This window comes from Colletotrichum godetiae, assembly GCF_030913485.1.
Source record: "Colletotrichum godetiae strain CBS 193.32 chromosome Unknown BDP55scaffold_26, whole genome shotgun sequence".
Classification (NCBI taxonomy): domain Eukaryota; kingdom Fungi; phylum Ascomycota; class Sordariomycetes; order Glomerellales; family Glomerellaceae; genus Colletotrichum; species Colletotrichum godetiae.
In genome coordinates, this window is record NW_026851274.1 from 260052 (window position 1) to 277168 (window position 17117).

Genomic DNA, 17117 nt, shown 5'->3' on the forward strand with positions numbered 1-17117 from the left:
TGGCCGACGGCGAGGCGAACGCCTCGCTGTCCGCCGTCGTCTGATACTGCTTAACTGCTAGGGCTTTGGTCTAGACGGTGCCCCGGGAATACGTGCAACTGTCCCTTTCAGTCCCGGGGTGCCCGTCACTTTGGTCCAAACGCCAACGGCGCACGGGATGCGATAGTTTGGATAATTTCAGAGTCTCGAGACGCCGGCAACTGCCCGATACTCAGACCTGCACGCTTCATGTCCGCGACGGCATTGCTCCATGCGTGAGTAATGGTGCTCGCTCGCCCCTGGTCCTCTTTGTCGCCCGTTCTCCGACCCCAAGGTGGCTCTGGCTTCTCGGCCCTCGCAAAGCGTCTTCCAAGCTCCGGGGGAGAACAGGACGAACGGCGGCCGGCATAGAATCAGACAGTCACCAAGTGGACGATGACGACAGTCGAGTGTCCCGTATCAAGCTCACCTCTGCGGATCGCAGGGACTTACTTTGACTTCCAAGTTCCTGTTCCATGCATGCAGTTGGATTAATGGCCGGGGCGTCGATGAACTGAGATCATATCATGTTCTCACAACCAACCGTCCACGGTACGAATACCCGGTTCAGAATCAGCTCTGCATCTAAAATTGCCGCCAGCTGACTCTTGAGTCTTGCCTGAGCCACCACCGCCCATCCTCCACCAGGTACGAGTCAATCAACTTCTGACGTCGACACTCGACAATCTCCTTTTTCTAACAATGGCCGTGTGCGTGCGGAGCTACGCGTCAACCTCGACGCCTCGGCCATGGCGAGCCCTCCATCCCCTCTGCCTCGTCTTGCCATGTGGTCGATGGAGCCCTTCAAGGGTCTGCAGACCGGGAACCGCGGCTGCCCGTGGGCGAGGGTCACCCTCGCACGACTTCTGCTGAGAATGAGGCTGCACAGCTCACACCACTCGATCCATGGCCACCCTTTAGTTTCAGCGGTCCGGCTTTGCAGTTTATGATCAGGACTTGACCATCGGCAACCAGGTTTGAACTGCATCACCACGACCTACCTACCACAACGCTACTAATCATCGGAGAGTGCGCCCGCGGAGTAATCTGCGTGAGCACCGGCCTACAGGATCGTCCCCTTACTATTCGTACCTTGATGTTCTCAGACTTTCAATCAAACACGATGTCTAGTCGACCGTTAGGTCCCGAGTAAAGACTAGGAAGACACAGTGGAGCGGCTAACAGCATGACTTTCCTCCACCTGACTTCGTTTGCCACCACACACCGAGATTGGAAAATAATACTCTAGGTTCAAGCAGGCCTGGCCACATTGTACGGAGTAGCAACCCGGCCCAAAGCTTGAGAGTCCATTTATACATACCCTCACCACTTTAACCCAGAAAGCTGCCCGAGGCGCCAACCAAAATCCTTGGCAGATCCCATCGGTCCCAACTACGCCATCCGCACATCATTTTCGGTTTGCTCGTTTGATGCATACGGGATGTCCAAGGCTTTTCTACCGCGGACAAATTTCATCGCGGCCGCTGCTCAGGAGGGTTGGGTAGGTAGCTCAAACTTGCCGTTTGCTTGCATTCCAATACGCCGTGGCACAGCTTTTTGCTGCCGGCTCGTTTCGACCTGCCTACAAGAGTACGACTAGCATTACATTCTCGCAACCCCTCATGCAACCCAGTTGCGAGCTTGTTGTGCGTCTTGTGCGACAATCATGCCGCCCTTTGACCATGATGCCACCCGACGCGGCAGTCCTGCTCCATAGCTCTTTCATACCAAGGTTTTCGACAAACTCCCGCCGCGGGCCATCGTCTGGACGCGGCCTTATTGACAATATAAAGGATGTTACGGGCCCATGACTCGGCCCGCTTCCAACGAGCACCAGGCATGCCCCGACCACTGCGTTCCCCTCTGCCTTGCGGAAACATCTACATTGTATTCGTACGGCGCTTTCAGACGACCGGCGACACCCATTTTGACTTCCGTGTTCAATCCTTTTGGTGGGCGTGATGATGCAGCGACGATATCACGGCCATGCTGCAACCCGCTAGCTTTTGCAGCTTGCAGCTTGCAGCGAGCCTCTGAATGGGTTTCCGCACATTGTTTTCGCTCGCAACGCAAAGAAACGCAAGGCGACGCAAAGCAACGCAAACTAAACCGCCTACCTAGTCCGCTTTATTGGTCCCAGTTCCGATGCCGGCCCAGAATGGAATTTTGGGAGTCAACGGTGAGGCTAGCAACGCAGCAAAGCTGTGGCAAACGCTGATTGATGACAACTCACCTTGACCACACCGTCCCAAAACCTTCGGATTGATCGTCCTTGATCTGTCGTTGGACCACGTTTAGGAATCGTGCGCGCCCAGAAGACGCACTGCGTCGGCAACTCAGGCTTGTTTGAGCCCTCTACAACCACATAGCCGTGACAAGTCAGACGCACACAAGCACACCCACACCACACATAGCTCGTACACATTGCTGACTCTGTCGCCATGCCTCTTGTCGCATCCTGGGCCGAAGAGAAGGGCCTTTGCTGGTCAACGTCCGGACCGTGCCCCTGGCCTTTCCCGAAGCGCGCCTGTCTTCCGTGCCCAGTCGATGTCTCGTCTCTCCTCATCGACGGCCCTGCCCTGCTTCACCCACTCTCTCAAAGCACCAACCTTCTAGCATCAACCGTTTCAAATCACATCACAGCGGGACCTAGGCCGAATGGTGGTTCCTCCTCTTTTACCCGTCTTTTCCGTGGCTTCTAGAAGGCTCAACCCCCCCTGACGAAGAAGCCTCTCAGACTTCCATACGCCGTTCTCGAGCCAGCATCGGTGACTCCGCCTCTGTGGGTGTAATGTGCATGGGTCGTCCGTCTCCATATTTTGTTATTGAGTTGCATCCGCTTCAGCTTCAGCTGTTTCCTTCGAAGCCCTACGAATACGTGTGCCAAAGCGACACAAAGATCCGGTGGATTTCGTCTTGGCCTGCTGCAATTCGGCTCGCTGAACCCACAATGCACGTGAGATTAGGGACCCCAAAGACTCTGCCATGACCACAATTCTTCAGCAGTCTCGCTCGCTTGCCGACATTTGGTTTCAACAGGGTAGTGTAAGTCTGGAACCACAGGTCTGGACTAGAAAGAATGTGTGCCCTCCTGCGATGCCGGGAGTTCAGGGCGGTGAAGTCTTCGCGCTCTAGCCGCACCGCTCAATCCACGTCTCATACGGACACACGAGGTTATGTATGAGGGTGTTGTTCCTGTTGTTACGGATATTGTTCCCCTAATACGACCAGACTGCATGACAACTTCGCCTACCATGATCGCCGCTAATATTTGGCATCAAGTTTCCCACTTACCGCCCCTCGACGTGGAGCAAGTATCCAGCGGCCACGCGCAGGTTGCCACCACGCATCGCGACTCCCACTCCTCCTAATGAAGGCCTGACAGAGAAACAAGTCTTACTCTTGCACCAAGTCAGCGCTGCCAGCCACTTGCCTTTGATGCTCGTGGCCACCCTGGTTTACGCTATTTAAGCGGCGGCTCCAATCAAAGATCGCCAATCGTCCGGTTTAGGCCAGTGGCCCCCGCCGCTCTACAGCTCCGTAAGGTAAATGGACAATGAAGATCGGCGACACCATTGCCTCCCCACCAAATTTCGATGCCAAAGCGGCGTGGAAACGCACCTGCAAAACTCATTTGGGAGGGCGAGGGCACCGTCAGTGCCTGATTTGGGTTGTTTGGTCAAAGAGACAAAGGAATGCATGGGTTGGGCTCCCCAGCTGTGCCAGCCAACTCTTTGCCCGTCCAGCTGACCAAGTCTCTTGGCTCTCACCAACTGAGCCCAACTAAGTCGGCTATCGACCGACCTTTGCTTTTCTCCCCCCCCCCCCCTCTCTTGGTCGCTCGTAGGAAATGGAACGACCAAGGGCGACCTAGAGCCTTTGTGGCCTTGTAGTCGGTCGAGGACCGCGCAGATCCCTCGAAGAATCTTGCAGGATTTGCTCTAGGCCGCGCTCTCAGCCTCTCTCCTCTCGTTCCATTTCGGTAATGCTTGCTTGCATCATGGTTTGAGGGAAGAAGAAATGGGATTCGTGGGGGCGGTGGTTCGTCACTCGCGAAACGCAACCCAAGGTTTTTTTTTTTTTTTCATCCATTTCGTGGCCAAATCGAACGGAGGTCGTACGAATACTGAATACCTGTAAAAGGACCGTGTTAGGGAACCTAGAGAGAGGTTCGGGAAAGTCCTGTGATCCACCCAATATGTCAAAGAAATGGCAGAGATCAGCAAAGTGTCGATCTCGGCCACTCGACCCCGTTCGAAACAACAAACGTCCCCGGCCGTGACGTTCAGCTTTTGCATTGAGCTTGCGACGGGGGGGGGGGGAAGTTGTGGTTGAGGATTGTCCAGAGAGTCCAGACCTTTTTTTCTCTGTCTTTCAGCAAAGAGCCGTGAAATGAGCGAGTGCCATTCTCAGTGAAGCTTACGGATACGCTTTTCGGTCATCTACGAGAGGTTACCACGTATCTCCACGTTCAATGTCACCTGGCAGGGCTGGCTCATTATACATAGACCCGAGAAGGGGGGTCTTTTCATCGTTCATCAAAGGGAGGGCGTGTTCGATGTTACCATTTTGACCGAAATGAGATTGGATGTTCGGGGATGTGCAGCATCACTTTATTTTTTATTTTATTTTTTGGATCGTGGATGATATCCATTTCTTGAAAGTCCGATGGGGTGTCCTGATGGGTGATGCCCACGACCGTGACGGGTGTTCTGGACTTGAATTGGTTTCGCGGATGCGCGCTGCGACACTCACGATACGAGATGGGAGGCGGAGCAATCCGTCAGAAGAGACACGTTACGAAGGTATTTCACGACAAGAGAGGATTTCCCCAACTTTTGGTCCGACTCGATGATTCAGAATGAGGGGCCTGATTTACATTCGTGATGGCTGCGGTTTCATGTGAAGCGTGTCGAAGACAACGTCGGGTTCTTCTACTATGCGAATGGCTGAACACTGTCCGGACACTTCGTGGCTTGGAGGCAGACGACGTATTGCTATCAAGCAGAAGAGAGGACGTATGGATTGGCATAAGAATTTGGACCTGGCGGCTTGAACTTGAATAACGAATGCTCATATACGCAACCTCTCTCCGTGTGTCGGCCTCGATGCCATCCTTAACTCGCTGTCGTGATTTCGGTACTTGTCATCACATTTCATCATTGGTGTTCACGGTTCGATCTGGGAGCGGGCTACCAGTGAGACTGTCGAAACAACGTGGAATTAGGACCGCGAGTTGAAAGCACTCCAGGATGTGGCGAGATGACATGGTGATAGTTCTTCCGCAACTTCGTAATTTGGCTTTCTTCTTCTCACTAAACCTCATCTCACCACGTCCCCTTTCTCGCTTCCTCCTTGGTATCCAGAAAAACAAAAACAGCGGCCAGGGGTTGTGCAAGAATAAGGCCTTTTTACAGCAATGCCGGACAACAGACCATCCAGAGGCAGAACCATCTAGAGGCGTGCCGAAATAGCAACTAATAATTGGTACTAGTATCCAACCAAAAAAGACGAGAATGACATATTTCCACCTTCCGTTTTTCTTTCTTCTCTAAGCTCCCGCTATGCAAAAAAAAAAAGAAAAAAAAAAAGGGTAGAACCTGAAGGCGACGCATGCTAGTAGTACACGGTTACAGCAGACGAGGGTGTGATGATTGGAACGCAGTACGCCGTAAGAATAGATGGATGTGCGATGTCTCATATTATTGTAGTTTGCTGTTGCTGGTATCGAGGAGTTCGTCGTGGTAATGTTCATCGCGGAGACAACGGGCTCCGTCCAGGACCCTGTGACTTCCGCATCTTTTGCAGCTCTTCCTCGAGTCTTCTCCTCTTGGCTTGCTCCTCCTGTTTACGTCGTCAGCATATTGAAATCACATAGGCAAAGCCTGGATGACATACCCTCATGTCCTCTTGGAACTTCTTCCTCTCCTCTCTCATCGTGGTGCGGAACTGTTCGCTGAGCATCGAAGCACCGGCACCGCGAGCGCCAGTGCCCGGGGTCACCTTGAGGCGCGCGTCGTCGAGCTCCTCCTGCAGCTTTGACAACTTGGACCTCGAAGTGTTGACCTCGGCATCAAGTTCGTCCTTCAACGAGCTAATCTCACCCTCGAGGCTCGACTTGACTGCAAGCGCATCATCGAGCTTGGTCTCGACCTCGAACTTCTCCCTTTCGGCATTGATCGTCTCGGCCGTGATGTTCTCCAGCTCCTTGAGTGTGGAGGCGAGCTCCTCCTTGAGCCTGTCAACCTCTGCCTTGAGCTGGGTGACCTCAACGGTGCTCTTGACAGCCGCGGCTTGGTTGGCCCTCTCCTTACGAGAGCCATACGCACCATCGAGCTCGGCTTGTGCAATGGTCAGCTCCGTCTTGAGCTCGACAATCATCATATTGAAACGTTCAATCTCTTCTTCCTTCTCCTTGACTTCCTTGTCCTTGGCTGCGACCTCTTGCTGCTTCTCGACTGCCGCTTTCTCGGCTCCGGCCAGCCTAGTCGTTAGGAGCGCTACTTCTTCGTTGGCCTTGCTTAACTTGCTGTTCATGTCCTGGACGTTCGTGTTAAGGCTAGCAAGTGTCGTTTGGGCTTCCTTGCTGCTTGCCTCTAGAGACGCGATCTTGGCATCACGTTCCTTGATCTCGTCTTGGGACTTGGCACTGCTGGACTCGTTGGCCATGCGCGTGGTGGTAGCGGCCTCTGCCTCCTTCTGCGCCTTGGCAAGCTTCTCCTGAGTCTCAGCAACCTCCTCCTCGGATCGTTCGAGCAGTGACCTAAGCTGGTCCAACTGATCCTGCTTGAGCGTAAGCTCTAGTGCCTTCTCTTCCTCGGCTCGCATCTGAGTTGATCGTAGCTGGTCGAGCTGGTCTTGCTTTGTCTTCAGCTCCTCGTCCTTTTGCGAGTCGGACTTGTTGTTCAACTCTCGCTGCTGCTTGATCTGGCGCTTGAGAACGGACTTCTGCTCCTTTAGACTCGTGGCTTGGCTGTAGAGCCACTGCACCTTTGTAGAGAATGCTGACAACGAGTAAGGTTCTGATGTATCGACAGCTTCGTCTCCAGACATGTCGTCATCGTTATCAGATCTGCCCTGCTCGATGCGTGTGCGCCGGCGGTCTGCCTTCTGCTGCTGAATGCTTGCGAACCCAGTCTGGATGATTTCCCACAGGCCCATCAGTACGACTTCGGCCTGCTCGTCGTCTTGCTTCTTGACAGCCGACTTGCTGGCATTCTTCTTCATCTGCTCTTCTACGACAGATAGAGCGCTCTGGAGCCACTCGAACTGCGTGTCGATGCCAGAGTCTGGGACTTCGGGGTAGCTTGGATCGACTCCAATCAGGAGGTCTCGCATTTTCTGGTTCACATCCTCGAGGCGGCTTTCTGCTTGTGTGAGGGCGATAGATGCTTGAGCTGCGGCAGCCTCCGCGTCTTGCAGACTACCAGTCGATTGTCCTTGAAGTTCTTGTTCCTGGCGCACAGTCGACAGACCTGCCTCCAGATACTCGAATTGGCTTCCCAGTGTAGCGCCAGGATCGGCTGGCCCTTCCACTGCTAGTGAGGGAGGTTCCCGGAAGCCTCCGTTCTTGGCTGGATTAAAGTTTATAATTACGTCTCGTAGAGTTTTGTTGTATGTCGTTAGCTTCTGTTCCGTGTCGGAAACGGACTGTAAGCGTTGTGCGTTCTCCTTTTTGAGCGAGTCAATCTCACCGCTCAGGGCATCAGTTTGTGCCTGAAGCTGAGTGTTCTCTTCCCGAAGGCTGTTCAACGCGTCGGCTTGCGCGCGTAGTCTTGCGTTCTCCTCCCTCAGCTTGTCAGCCTCCTCTCGCAGTTGTGCATCCTGCTCACGACTCGGCGCCTTTGAGGGGATGTCGAGCGGAGCAACTCTTGGTTTTCCGCGAGGCGGGCTTATGTTGCTGAGATCCTGGAAAAGTCCATCCTCATCAAAGGAGTCGTCTCCGACCTCAAGACTATTGCGGCCGTTGGAGTAAGTGTACAAGCTCTCTGGGCTTCCGGGTATCCCATTCATCAACTGTTGGGGGATTTGATTCACGGGCTTTTTGGATGCCTTGTGCGTCAGCTGGAGGATGCCAGCGGTGTGCTCCAGGAGGCCCCTCTGCGATTCCACGAGGCGCTGTTCGAGGCTCCGCAGTTCGTTCGACAGGTCGTCGACTCGTTTTTCGCTGACTTGTCGCTCCGCCTCGGCCTCGCGCAAAGACTCGCCCATGCTGTTGCGATTACTGCCCATCAAACTCCTCCTCTTGCCAGCCTCGGGCTGCGAGTATAGCTTGGCCATGGATACAGCAGCATCTCGATACTTGGTCTGGATAGCGAGGTTCGTGCGTGTTTGTTCCACCCGTAAGCTCAAGGATTGGATCTGTTTCTTGAGCCCGTCCACCTCCTCCTGTGACAATATTCGGTATTGCTTGCTGTCCGTCAATGCCGTCTCCGTCAATAGGTGAACTTGAATCGGGTCCTTGAGGTCAACCAGGGCGGAGCTCGGTGGTAGCTTGGCATTCGTCTACGTGACGTTAGATGCGTCTGAACTAGGCTGGCTAGACCAGTGAAGAGGACTGACCGGATTAACGCGCAGAGGCGCCCCTCCAAAGTTGTTCATAATGTCTCTCCTGAGGCCATCCCCACCTATTGACCTTCCGCCAGGGCCAGCAGCCCGGGGCGGCGAGGGTCTCCCCGGGGAGTACCCGTTCATGATATGGGGTCAGATGTGTAGCAAAGGACGGCACGCGTCAAATCATTATATTACAGCGGAATCGTAGAGTCGTAGGTAGCTTATGATGTCGTTGCGGCCGTGGGAAGCATGTTCGTCGGACGGATACGAGGAGGCTAAAGTGCTCGTACACACGTCGGATGGGGACGTTTGAACAATGGTACAGCGAAGCGTGGAAGGACAAAGGGTGGCTGGCGCGTGGGATTTGTGCCGAAACCCCTTGGTGGGAAGCAAGGGGGTTGTTCGCCGTTACAGTATCGAGGTCGCTATCGCCGTGGAGACGGGGGAGGTCGTCGGGGGACGGATTCAGCACCAGCCGCTTCGCAAAGGGTGGTCGAGGGGGGAAAGTTGCGAGGTTAAAGAGAGTGTTTCCCCCGGCGAGGCATAGAATCCTTTTCGCTCAGAACGAGAGGTGGATCGGTGTGTGCAAAAGCGACTACGAGGTGCAGAGTGTGCAGGTGCAGGTTCAGGTGCTGTTGAGTTCGCCGTCCCAAAAATTGAGTTGGGTGACCTGTCGCAGCGGGTGGCAGTCTGGCAGACATATTTGACACTACCGCAGCAAAAGCGCCCCCCGGCCCCCTGGCAGATGGTTCATAATTGGCGATGCTTCGCAGCTCCCACTTCGGGGGGGCTCTTGCGCTAAGCTTATTTGGGTTCGTCCCTTGCCCGTTTTCCCTGCGTCGCTGCGGCTACCTTCCCTTTACGCTATTGGCAGATGGGCCCGTTGGTCAGCAGTACGTACTGCACTATTCCACGCTAGGTAGTCAGAGTCAGCGGACCGTATTTTTAGTTTAAGGATCTCTGACTGCTGCATCCGCCTCATCCATCTGCGTGGTCCGTGATAAATCAAAACCTCTTCACACCTCTTTCAACTCAAGCAAGTTCTGAAAGCTTGCTGGTTTTTGAATAATTATTTTTTCTTTTGGTATCGGTGATGCTTACGCCATTTGGCGTTGAATTGGTCGTCATCGCATCCGCATAAGACCGGCCTGCGTCTGCAATCTGAGAGTGAATTACACCGTAATTTCGGGTTTCCTCCCAGCCAGGATCTTGGTCCAGGATTACGCTATACTAACCCATTTTGAGAACCGCCCGAACCTCTTTCGGGCACCTCATTATTGATCATCCCAAGAATGGCCACCAGTCTTCCCAGGTCCACCATGAACTGTGAATGGTTCATCGGGTTATTTATATTATATGAGCAAGACCCTCTGGATTATTCGATAGATTGAGTTGACCAGCTCGTGCTCCTGACCAGTTGCAGGACCATATCGAAGTCTTACTGCGTTTGCCATGGCTTTACTCCGCATCCGTAATGCACAACGTTTTCCTGACGGTTGAAGGCATATCCTTGGTAGAGAGTATGCATGGAATCTCGAAATTACATAACGAGGTGAGCTAGAATACGTGGTCTCACAGACATTTATGTCTATGTCATCATCAAAGGCTTCAATAGCAAACCCAAGTCGATGTAAGTGATAGCTTGTGTCTTTTCAGAACTGTGTCATCTCAGTCTTGGCGCCTATCTTGACCAGCTGGTCTCCTCCGTCCTGCGTCCCCATCCACCTGGCCCTGCGCGCCCGAGGTGGTTGCAGATGAACCCTCTCCCTCCAACCGCCTTCGAAGACCCTCAAATTCCGTCCGTCTTCTCGGCGTCTTGACACCGACCATCCATCCGGGAAGGCGCCATTTTGTCAACGCAACAGGTAGCAAGTCGTTCCTCCACGAGTATCCCACGACCCAGCCAACCGCAGCTCCCAGCAACGATCCCGGCCACTGAAAAAGTGCCAGCTGCAAAGCGAGAGCGTAGCGATATGACTTGTCAGAGAATGTCAATCCGACAAATTGGTCGTTCGTGGGCGGAGCCGAGGAAGCCGCGACGCGGTATCGATAAGTGCTGGGGATCGCAGCGTGATACTGCGCGAGTATGGCAAAGATAATCGGGGTTGGGCCGGCTGGCATGTAGTTGAATAGGCCCGCGGTCAATGGCCGTAGTATGATGGATAGGAAAACAGGAGGTATCACTGCAGTGATGAGCGCGGATACAGCTACAAATGACTGCGGCATGGTAAGCATTCTTAGGACTACTGCCCGGGTCTCGTGGCAACTCACAGCGTATTTCCTTGAACCCCATATTTGTTCAACAACCCTCAAGTGGTAGAGAGTCATTGATGCAAAGAGCACCTCGCTCGAGTTGGTGCAGCATAGCTGGTACGCCAGCAGGCGCCAGAGCTGGTGGTAGCGCCATAGATGGGTATCTACGACAATGTAGAAATAATGCTTTACATCGAGCAAACTGGCCGCAATGGAGCTCGTCACAAGGCCAAGAACGAGGGTGCGCGTCACTGGCGCATTCGTGAAAGACATGTTGTGGTTGAACGTCTATCGCATCGTAGGTCGAGTTGCTTTCTCAGCAACACACAATCGGTAGAGGGGCAATCGAGGACGCTCCCTTGCCCTTCGGTTGAAGCAGGCACCTGCTTTGGCTCGATTTGGATGCTCCCTTGCTGTGAGGGGTTACTTTGCCAGTTACCACAGAGCTTGAGCAGATCGTGTACTGATAGTGTTGCGCAAGTTTATGGTGTAGTCGGAATCGACGTGGGCGGTGCCGGAAAGCGAAGGGCGGCCAGAGGATCGTTGATGCCAGGTGGTTTCTTTGGCTGTCGTCGAACCCACTCGGAGCTGGATGCACAGCTTGTGCCGTCCCTTCTCCAGCACTACCGGTATGTGTGTGTGTGTGTTCCTTGTTCAAAGCCGACTGGACTTTAGGTGTACAATTGGAGAATGGCCCCAGCCTCAGGCGTTGCGTCGACGCCACGAAAGAGGTGGGCCATTAGAGCGCAAGACCCACATGTTCAGACTTTCCCGTGCAATGACGAGGCTGGCTGCATTGGCTGGACTCGTGGAGGGCTGAGTGTGGCTTGCCCACCCGCCAGATCCCCGGATTGTCATTCGCTCAACGAATTGCTGGGCAGCTTTCCACTCAGTGCCACCCTTGCGTCCCTTGCGTAACCCTGTCACGACGTATTTCTGTGAGGCGCAGAGCTCTGGGCACACGCCGCCGCTGCCGTTACTCCAAGCTTGAGATCCTAGGCGGGTACTTTATCCAAGTTGCCAGCAGAGCTGACGCGACACTCACGTAGTGACACCACTGGTTTCTTGTTCTTGTTTATAATACTTTGTGGAAGATATCCGGCCTGCTTTCTCATCCCAATCACTTACTTTTCGAGAAATCCTCTCAGCGCATAATCCAACACAGTTACAGCTTTCCATCCCCTTACGCAGAGCATCGCGCTCCAGAACCCGGCCAGGCAGCATGTCGGAAATATTCATCAACCACATCACCCGATGGCTCTTTAGTTCGCCGCCCGCTGAGTGGGCAATAAGTCAACTGCGCGAACTCCTCATTGGAGCCTTGAAGCAAGGTCCAGTCCCTCAACATGTTGCATTCGAGATGGACGGCAATAGGCGGTATGCCCGCGGCAGGAAGATGGAGACGATAGAGGGCCACCACCACGGTTTCGAAGCCCTAGCAAGAGTGCGCCATCCAACCGCTTCATCCTGTTCTTTGTGGCATTTGCTGACTCTTATGACGATAGGTTCTCGAGATTTGTTACAAGTGCGGCGTCAAAGTCGTGACCGTCTACGCCTTCAGTATAGAAAACTTCAACCGCCCGCAATACGAGGTCGATGGGCTTATGCAGCTGGCCAAGGTGAAGCTCGAACAGTTGACAAAACATGGAGATATCCTAGATCGATATGGCGCGGCGGTTCGTGTACTTGGACAGAGAGATCTGATCCGCAAGGACGTTCTGGAGGTGGTCGACCGGGCAGTCGACATGACCAAGTACAACAAGCAGTAAGTGCACAATAGCCACGCAGCAAAGAACTCGGGCTGACAGGAACAGAAACGTGCTGAACATTTGCTTCCCGTACACGTCGCGGGAGGAGATGACAACGGCCGTGCGATCCACAGTGCAGGAGTATATGATGCCCCCTGGACCCAAGTTCACGCCCTTCCCGGCTGCTCGCATCTCGCAAAAGATCATGTCGAAGCAACTGGAGCACCGAGAGCCCCTTCCGACCATTCGGGACACATCGCCAGCTCCCTCTTCACGGTCAGATGATGGTGCGTCGTCGTCGACTACTCTTCCTCCCGACTCGCCTTCACCGCCGAGGCATAACGGTGCCGCAGGCGGTCACCGCCTGAAGAATCCAGAGACTATTACGGCTGAGACACTCAACAACCACATGTACACTGCTGGAAACCCTCCGCTGGATATCTTTGTAAGAACTAGTGGCGTGGAAAGACTCAGCGACTTCATGCTTTGGCAGTGCCACCAAGACACGCACATCTTCTTTTTGAAGTGCCTTTGGCCCGACTTTGATCTGCAGCACTTCTTGCCTGTGCTTCTAGAGTGGCAGTGGAGGCAGAAGCAAATTGAGAGAGACGAGCGGCCGAGACAGGCGTCGGCCAAGGCGCGAAAGCTTGCCTGAACCTGTCCAACTGAACATAACGGCCGAATGTTTCCATGGATAGGCGTTACTTAGTTGATTGTCATTGTTGTGTCTAGCTGGAAAGAACCAGCTTCGAGGTGGTGTGCTCATGGTAGAGAGACCACAAGGAGGGAAGGCGGACCTGATACCACGAAAGAATGTTTGTAAACCACATTGATATCCATCAAATTCGATTTTCTTAGACAAAGTGTCGTTTATGTGTAAGAGGAGAAGTTGGCCGCGCACCTACAAATCATGGCAAGGTAAAGTTGACGGCGGAATGGCTTTTGGAATGTTACAAAGGAACGCCTGCTTCTTCAAGTTGTGGCGTCAACGATGCGATACCCCAGGAATGACATAGTTAATGTGGCTGACCGGAGATTGCTATTGTTTGCTGAAAGTGCGCTGCGCCCAACACGCCGGCTCTTGTTTTTCTTCCATTTTCTTTCCATGCCGCCAGGTCTCCAAATGGGCCCAGTAAGTGTGGCTGAGATGTGCGGCGTGCCAGGCACAGAGCCAATGGGAAACTGGGAAGGGACCATCCGCGAGCGATGGACAGGTTCAGGTAAGCTCCGCTCAGGCCTCAGGCCCAAATCGCTCGCTAAGTGAAGGATGGGGTCACTCACTCAACCGGGCAGCTAGGTCCCCAAAAGTGCGTCGGATGGATGATGGAAGATCCCGCGGCCTCGCTCTTGGTTTTCCTCACGCACTACCCCCTCTCACCAGAAGCATTCTACACCGTCTAGGTTTGCATATCGATCAGAATGCCTTAGGACTCTCAAAGTCTTTCTCGGTTTTCAAAAATCTCGTTTCCACTGACACGAGAACCCTCTAAACTTTCCTCTTCCTCCCCACGGCGACCCGTTCTCGACGCCCGTCACTGCGCCAGACCTTCGTTCTCTCCCTCTCTCTCTCTCTCCACGACTCTCGACCTCGCGCGTTCCTCGCGACACGTCGGTCGACATCGCGATGAAGTCGGCAAAGACGTCGTCGGGTGATACTCCTTCAAGTCGGAGATCCCAACCGGTTCGACAGACACGAACCAACCCCCCGCGCGTCTCTTCAGGCCTTCGAGGATCAGCGAATGGCCGAGACTCTCTTGCCGGCGGCTCTGCTTCTGACCAGCCCATCGACATCTTCCCTGCTATAACCTACTTCTCCGATGCCATTGCGGCCCTCCCGAAAGAGCTCGTCCGACACTTCACGCTTCTGAAAGAGGTCGACGCCAAAATATTTGCACCCGAGGATGCGCTCTTCAAGCTCGTCGACGCTGCCATGAATGCCCCTTCCCCACAGCCTCGACCAGTGAACGATGCGTCTAGCAGTGTCGCCCCGGCCTCAGCTCCGATGAGTGCGCAGAATAGCTCTAGTGGAGGACCTCTGGGTGGCCCAGCTCCTCCCCCGGCTCCCTCGACCGACGGCTCCTACGCGACATCCATCTACGACCCGAGCAACTTTCCCCGAAGACAACTGTTCCGGCAAACGGCTTACAAGATCCAGGAAATGCTTGGGTCGTTAGAAGAGAAGAACCATGTCATCTCGACCGCGAACGATGCTCTTCAGAAACAGCTGGCCCGAATTGACGATGTCTGGCCGCACGTCGAGAACGAGTTTACTGAGGAGGCGAAGTGGGGGAGCGATACCCATTGGGCATACCCTGAGAATAGAGCTGCCACCAAGGCGGCACACACCGAGCGTTCACGACGTGAGGGAGCCGCTGCAATCTCGGCAGCTGCTCAACAGCTGGCTGAGGAGGCCGCTGCTCGAAGCGACGCGCGCAAGCAGGCTGTCCAAGCCAAAAAGAGTCAAAAAACACAGGCTCAGCCTCAGGAATCCGAAATCGACGACGCTGAGGGTCGCAGCAAACCAGAACCGACCAAGAAAGGCCATGGAGGTGGCAAAGCACGTAAGGCAGCTGAAGCTGCTGCCAACGTCGGTCTGGGAATCTCAACAAATGGCAATACGAACGGAACCGCACCGCAACCCAAGAGACGCAAAGTCGAGAAAACTCCCAGTGGAAATAATGCAGCGGAGCGGGCCATGAGCACCGTCTTTGGAGCCACAGCATCAAAGGCGAAGACCACAAGCCCGAGAGAGACCCCAGCGCCCGAAGGCGGCGGTCCGAAGAAGCGAAAGGCGCTGCCGACGGGTACTGGCCAAGCAAAGAAGAGGTTTGTGTTCGTCCTTTTGTTTGCGACAGATTGCCATCAAAGACTACTTACTAACGCCTCGTGTAGCAAGAATGGAACCGCCGGCATGTCTCCATCGGTTGCTTCGTCTCCCGTACTGAGCAACTTCCCTGACCCAGTGTTGCCTCGAGGCTCCCCCGCGCCGACTGTAACCCCGGTACCCCCAGCTCCCAAACCTCCCACTGCCTCGAGGGCCAAGCAAAGTACCACACAAGCGGCTGTGGAAGGTGGTAAACAGTCTCGGCCGCCGTCGTCTGCTTCAGCAGCCAAGCCTAACGGAGCTGCGGTGACGGCGCCCCTACCTCCGCCGACGCCCGAAGCGTTGCCTCTACCCGTCTTGCCCAAGCCCGCGGTTGAAGCAAAAGCTGCTTCCAAGGAGCCCTCCGCGCCTCCTGCGCCAGAGCCGACAAAGAAAGAGCCCGATACGTCTGAGCCAAGCATCAAGCCCAGTATACCGTCGGCGAAGCAAAAGAAAGAAACACCGAAGCCCGAAGGGCCAGAGACGCCCGTCGAGACACCAGTAACAACTGCCCAGACGGCCACAGCTGCGACAGTGACGAAGAGTGGACGGGCTAGCAAGCCTTCAACACCAGCGATGGCAACCTTCCAGGAGGCAGCGAGACCCAAGTCGGCCCGCACTACGGACGGGACGAAGGCAAGCAAACGGAAGAAGAGCAGTGCGGTCATGAATACAAAGACTGCCAAGGCGGTGGGCCAGCCCGAAGAGAGCGACGACGTGGATGAATCAGAGATCCAGGCAGGCAAACGCAGTTATGATTATACCGAGGACGAGCCGACATACTGCTACTGTCAAGGTGTGAGCTATGGCGAGATGGTAGCCTGCGACGCAGCAAATTGCGAGCGGGAATGGTTCCATCTCAACTGCGTGGGCCTCAAGGTGGCCCCCACGGGAAGTTGTGAGTTTGATATTCCATATTGGTGGTTGACCGCGGATGTTCGTATGCTAACTGTGAACTAGCGAAATGGTATTGCGAAGTGTGTCTCCAGAAGTTTTCAAAGTCTGGCAAGAAGCTTAGCCACAAGTACAACGTGCTGCCGAATTCCCCCAGCATCTCGGGCAAGCCACGACCCCCTTACGCCTGAGTCGATTGTGACGAAAGCAGATGTGTGGGCAAACTGAGGGGTGGTATATACCACGTTTTAATATGGCGTTGGTTTTATTCTGCCATTTGGCATGGGATGTCTGGCACAATGCGATTTGGTCGACTCCTGGATACCTTTGAAGCAATGGGAGGCTCGTGTGGGAAATGGGATCAACTGGCTCAAGACACATATAACTTGCTGCCCCCTTTGGGAATGGAGTAAACAGTACATATTGCTGGGATGACAAGAGGCGCGCGGTGTTTTTGTTTTTCGAAAGTGGTTTACCTGGGTTGTTTGGGACACAGAGTCAGCAATCTGGCCCGTCATGTCGAAAGCGTTCTTGTCTTGTAACCGGTCATCTGCAAGTGGCCACGGCCGGTTTTCCCTCTTTTGCCCCTCTGTAGTCCTTTGTCGAGGGGATAGACGAGCATCTACGAATAATTGGGAGCTGCGGCTCCAAAAAAGTTCAAACATTTCCCCCCGTTGTTAGACGGGTTCCTCTATATGCTCGAGGATTCCCCATTTCTTGAGCATTTCCCCATGCCTTTCGGCTCGTGGGAGGAAGTTCTTCTTCGGATGGTTTCTTCCTTGCTGGCT

General features: G+C 54.3%; 4 protein-coding genes across 4 annotated transcripts; 2 read left to right on the forward strand and 2 right to left on the reverse strand.

Annotated features, from left to right (window-relative positions):
* Positions 1-5769: 5769 nt before the first annotated feature.
* Positions 5770-8619, reverse strand: BDP55DRAFT_729723 (involucrin repeat protein; the record flags this gene model as incomplete). Its single annotated transcript, XM_060579607.1, has 3 exons — positions 5770-5862; positions 5917-8523; positions 8581-8619. The coding sequence occupies 3 exons, from the start codon at positions 8617-8619 to the stop codon at positions 5770-5772; spliced, it is 2739 nt and encodes a 912-aa protein (XP_060428342.1).
* A 1333-nt stretch (positions 8620-9952) lies between these two features.
* BDP55DRAFT_182596 (UBA domain-containing protein Ucp14) lies at positions 9953-11256 on the reverse strand. Its single transcript, XM_060565831.1, has 2 exons — positions 10843-11256; positions 9953-10788 (listed from the first exon to the last, which is right to left on the reverse strand). The coding sequence occupies exons 1-2, from the start codon at positions 11095-11097 to the stop codon at positions 10240-10242; spliced, it is 804 nt and encodes a 267-aa protein (XP_060428343.1). The 5' UTR covers positions 11098-11256; the 3' UTR covers positions 9953-10239.
* A 481-nt stretch (positions 11257-11737) lies between these two features.
* BDP55DRAFT_716504 (di-trans,poly-cis-decaprenylcistransferase) lies at positions 11738-13227 on the forward strand (the record flags this gene model as incomplete). The annotated part of the gene is made up of 3 exons (XM_060578342.1): positions 11738-12268; positions 12330-12589; positions 12633-13227. Exons 1-3 carry the CDS (start codon positions 12047-12049, stop codon positions 13225-13227), a joined length of 1077 nt encoding a protein of 358 aa, XP_060428344.1. The 5' UTR covers positions 11738-12046.
* Positions 13228-14196: 969 nt separating this feature from the next.
* On the forward strand, positions 14197-16520 carry BDP55DRAFT_729726 (PHD-finger domain-containing protein; the record flags this gene model as incomplete). The annotated part of the gene is made up of 3 exons (XM_060579608.1): positions 14197-15404; positions 15465-16333; positions 16396-16520. The coding sequence occupies 3 exons, from the start codon at positions 14197-14199 to the stop codon at positions 16518-16520; spliced, it is 2202 nt and encodes a 733-aa protein (XP_060428345.1).
* Between the last annotated feature and the right edge of the window lie 597 nt (positions 16521-17117).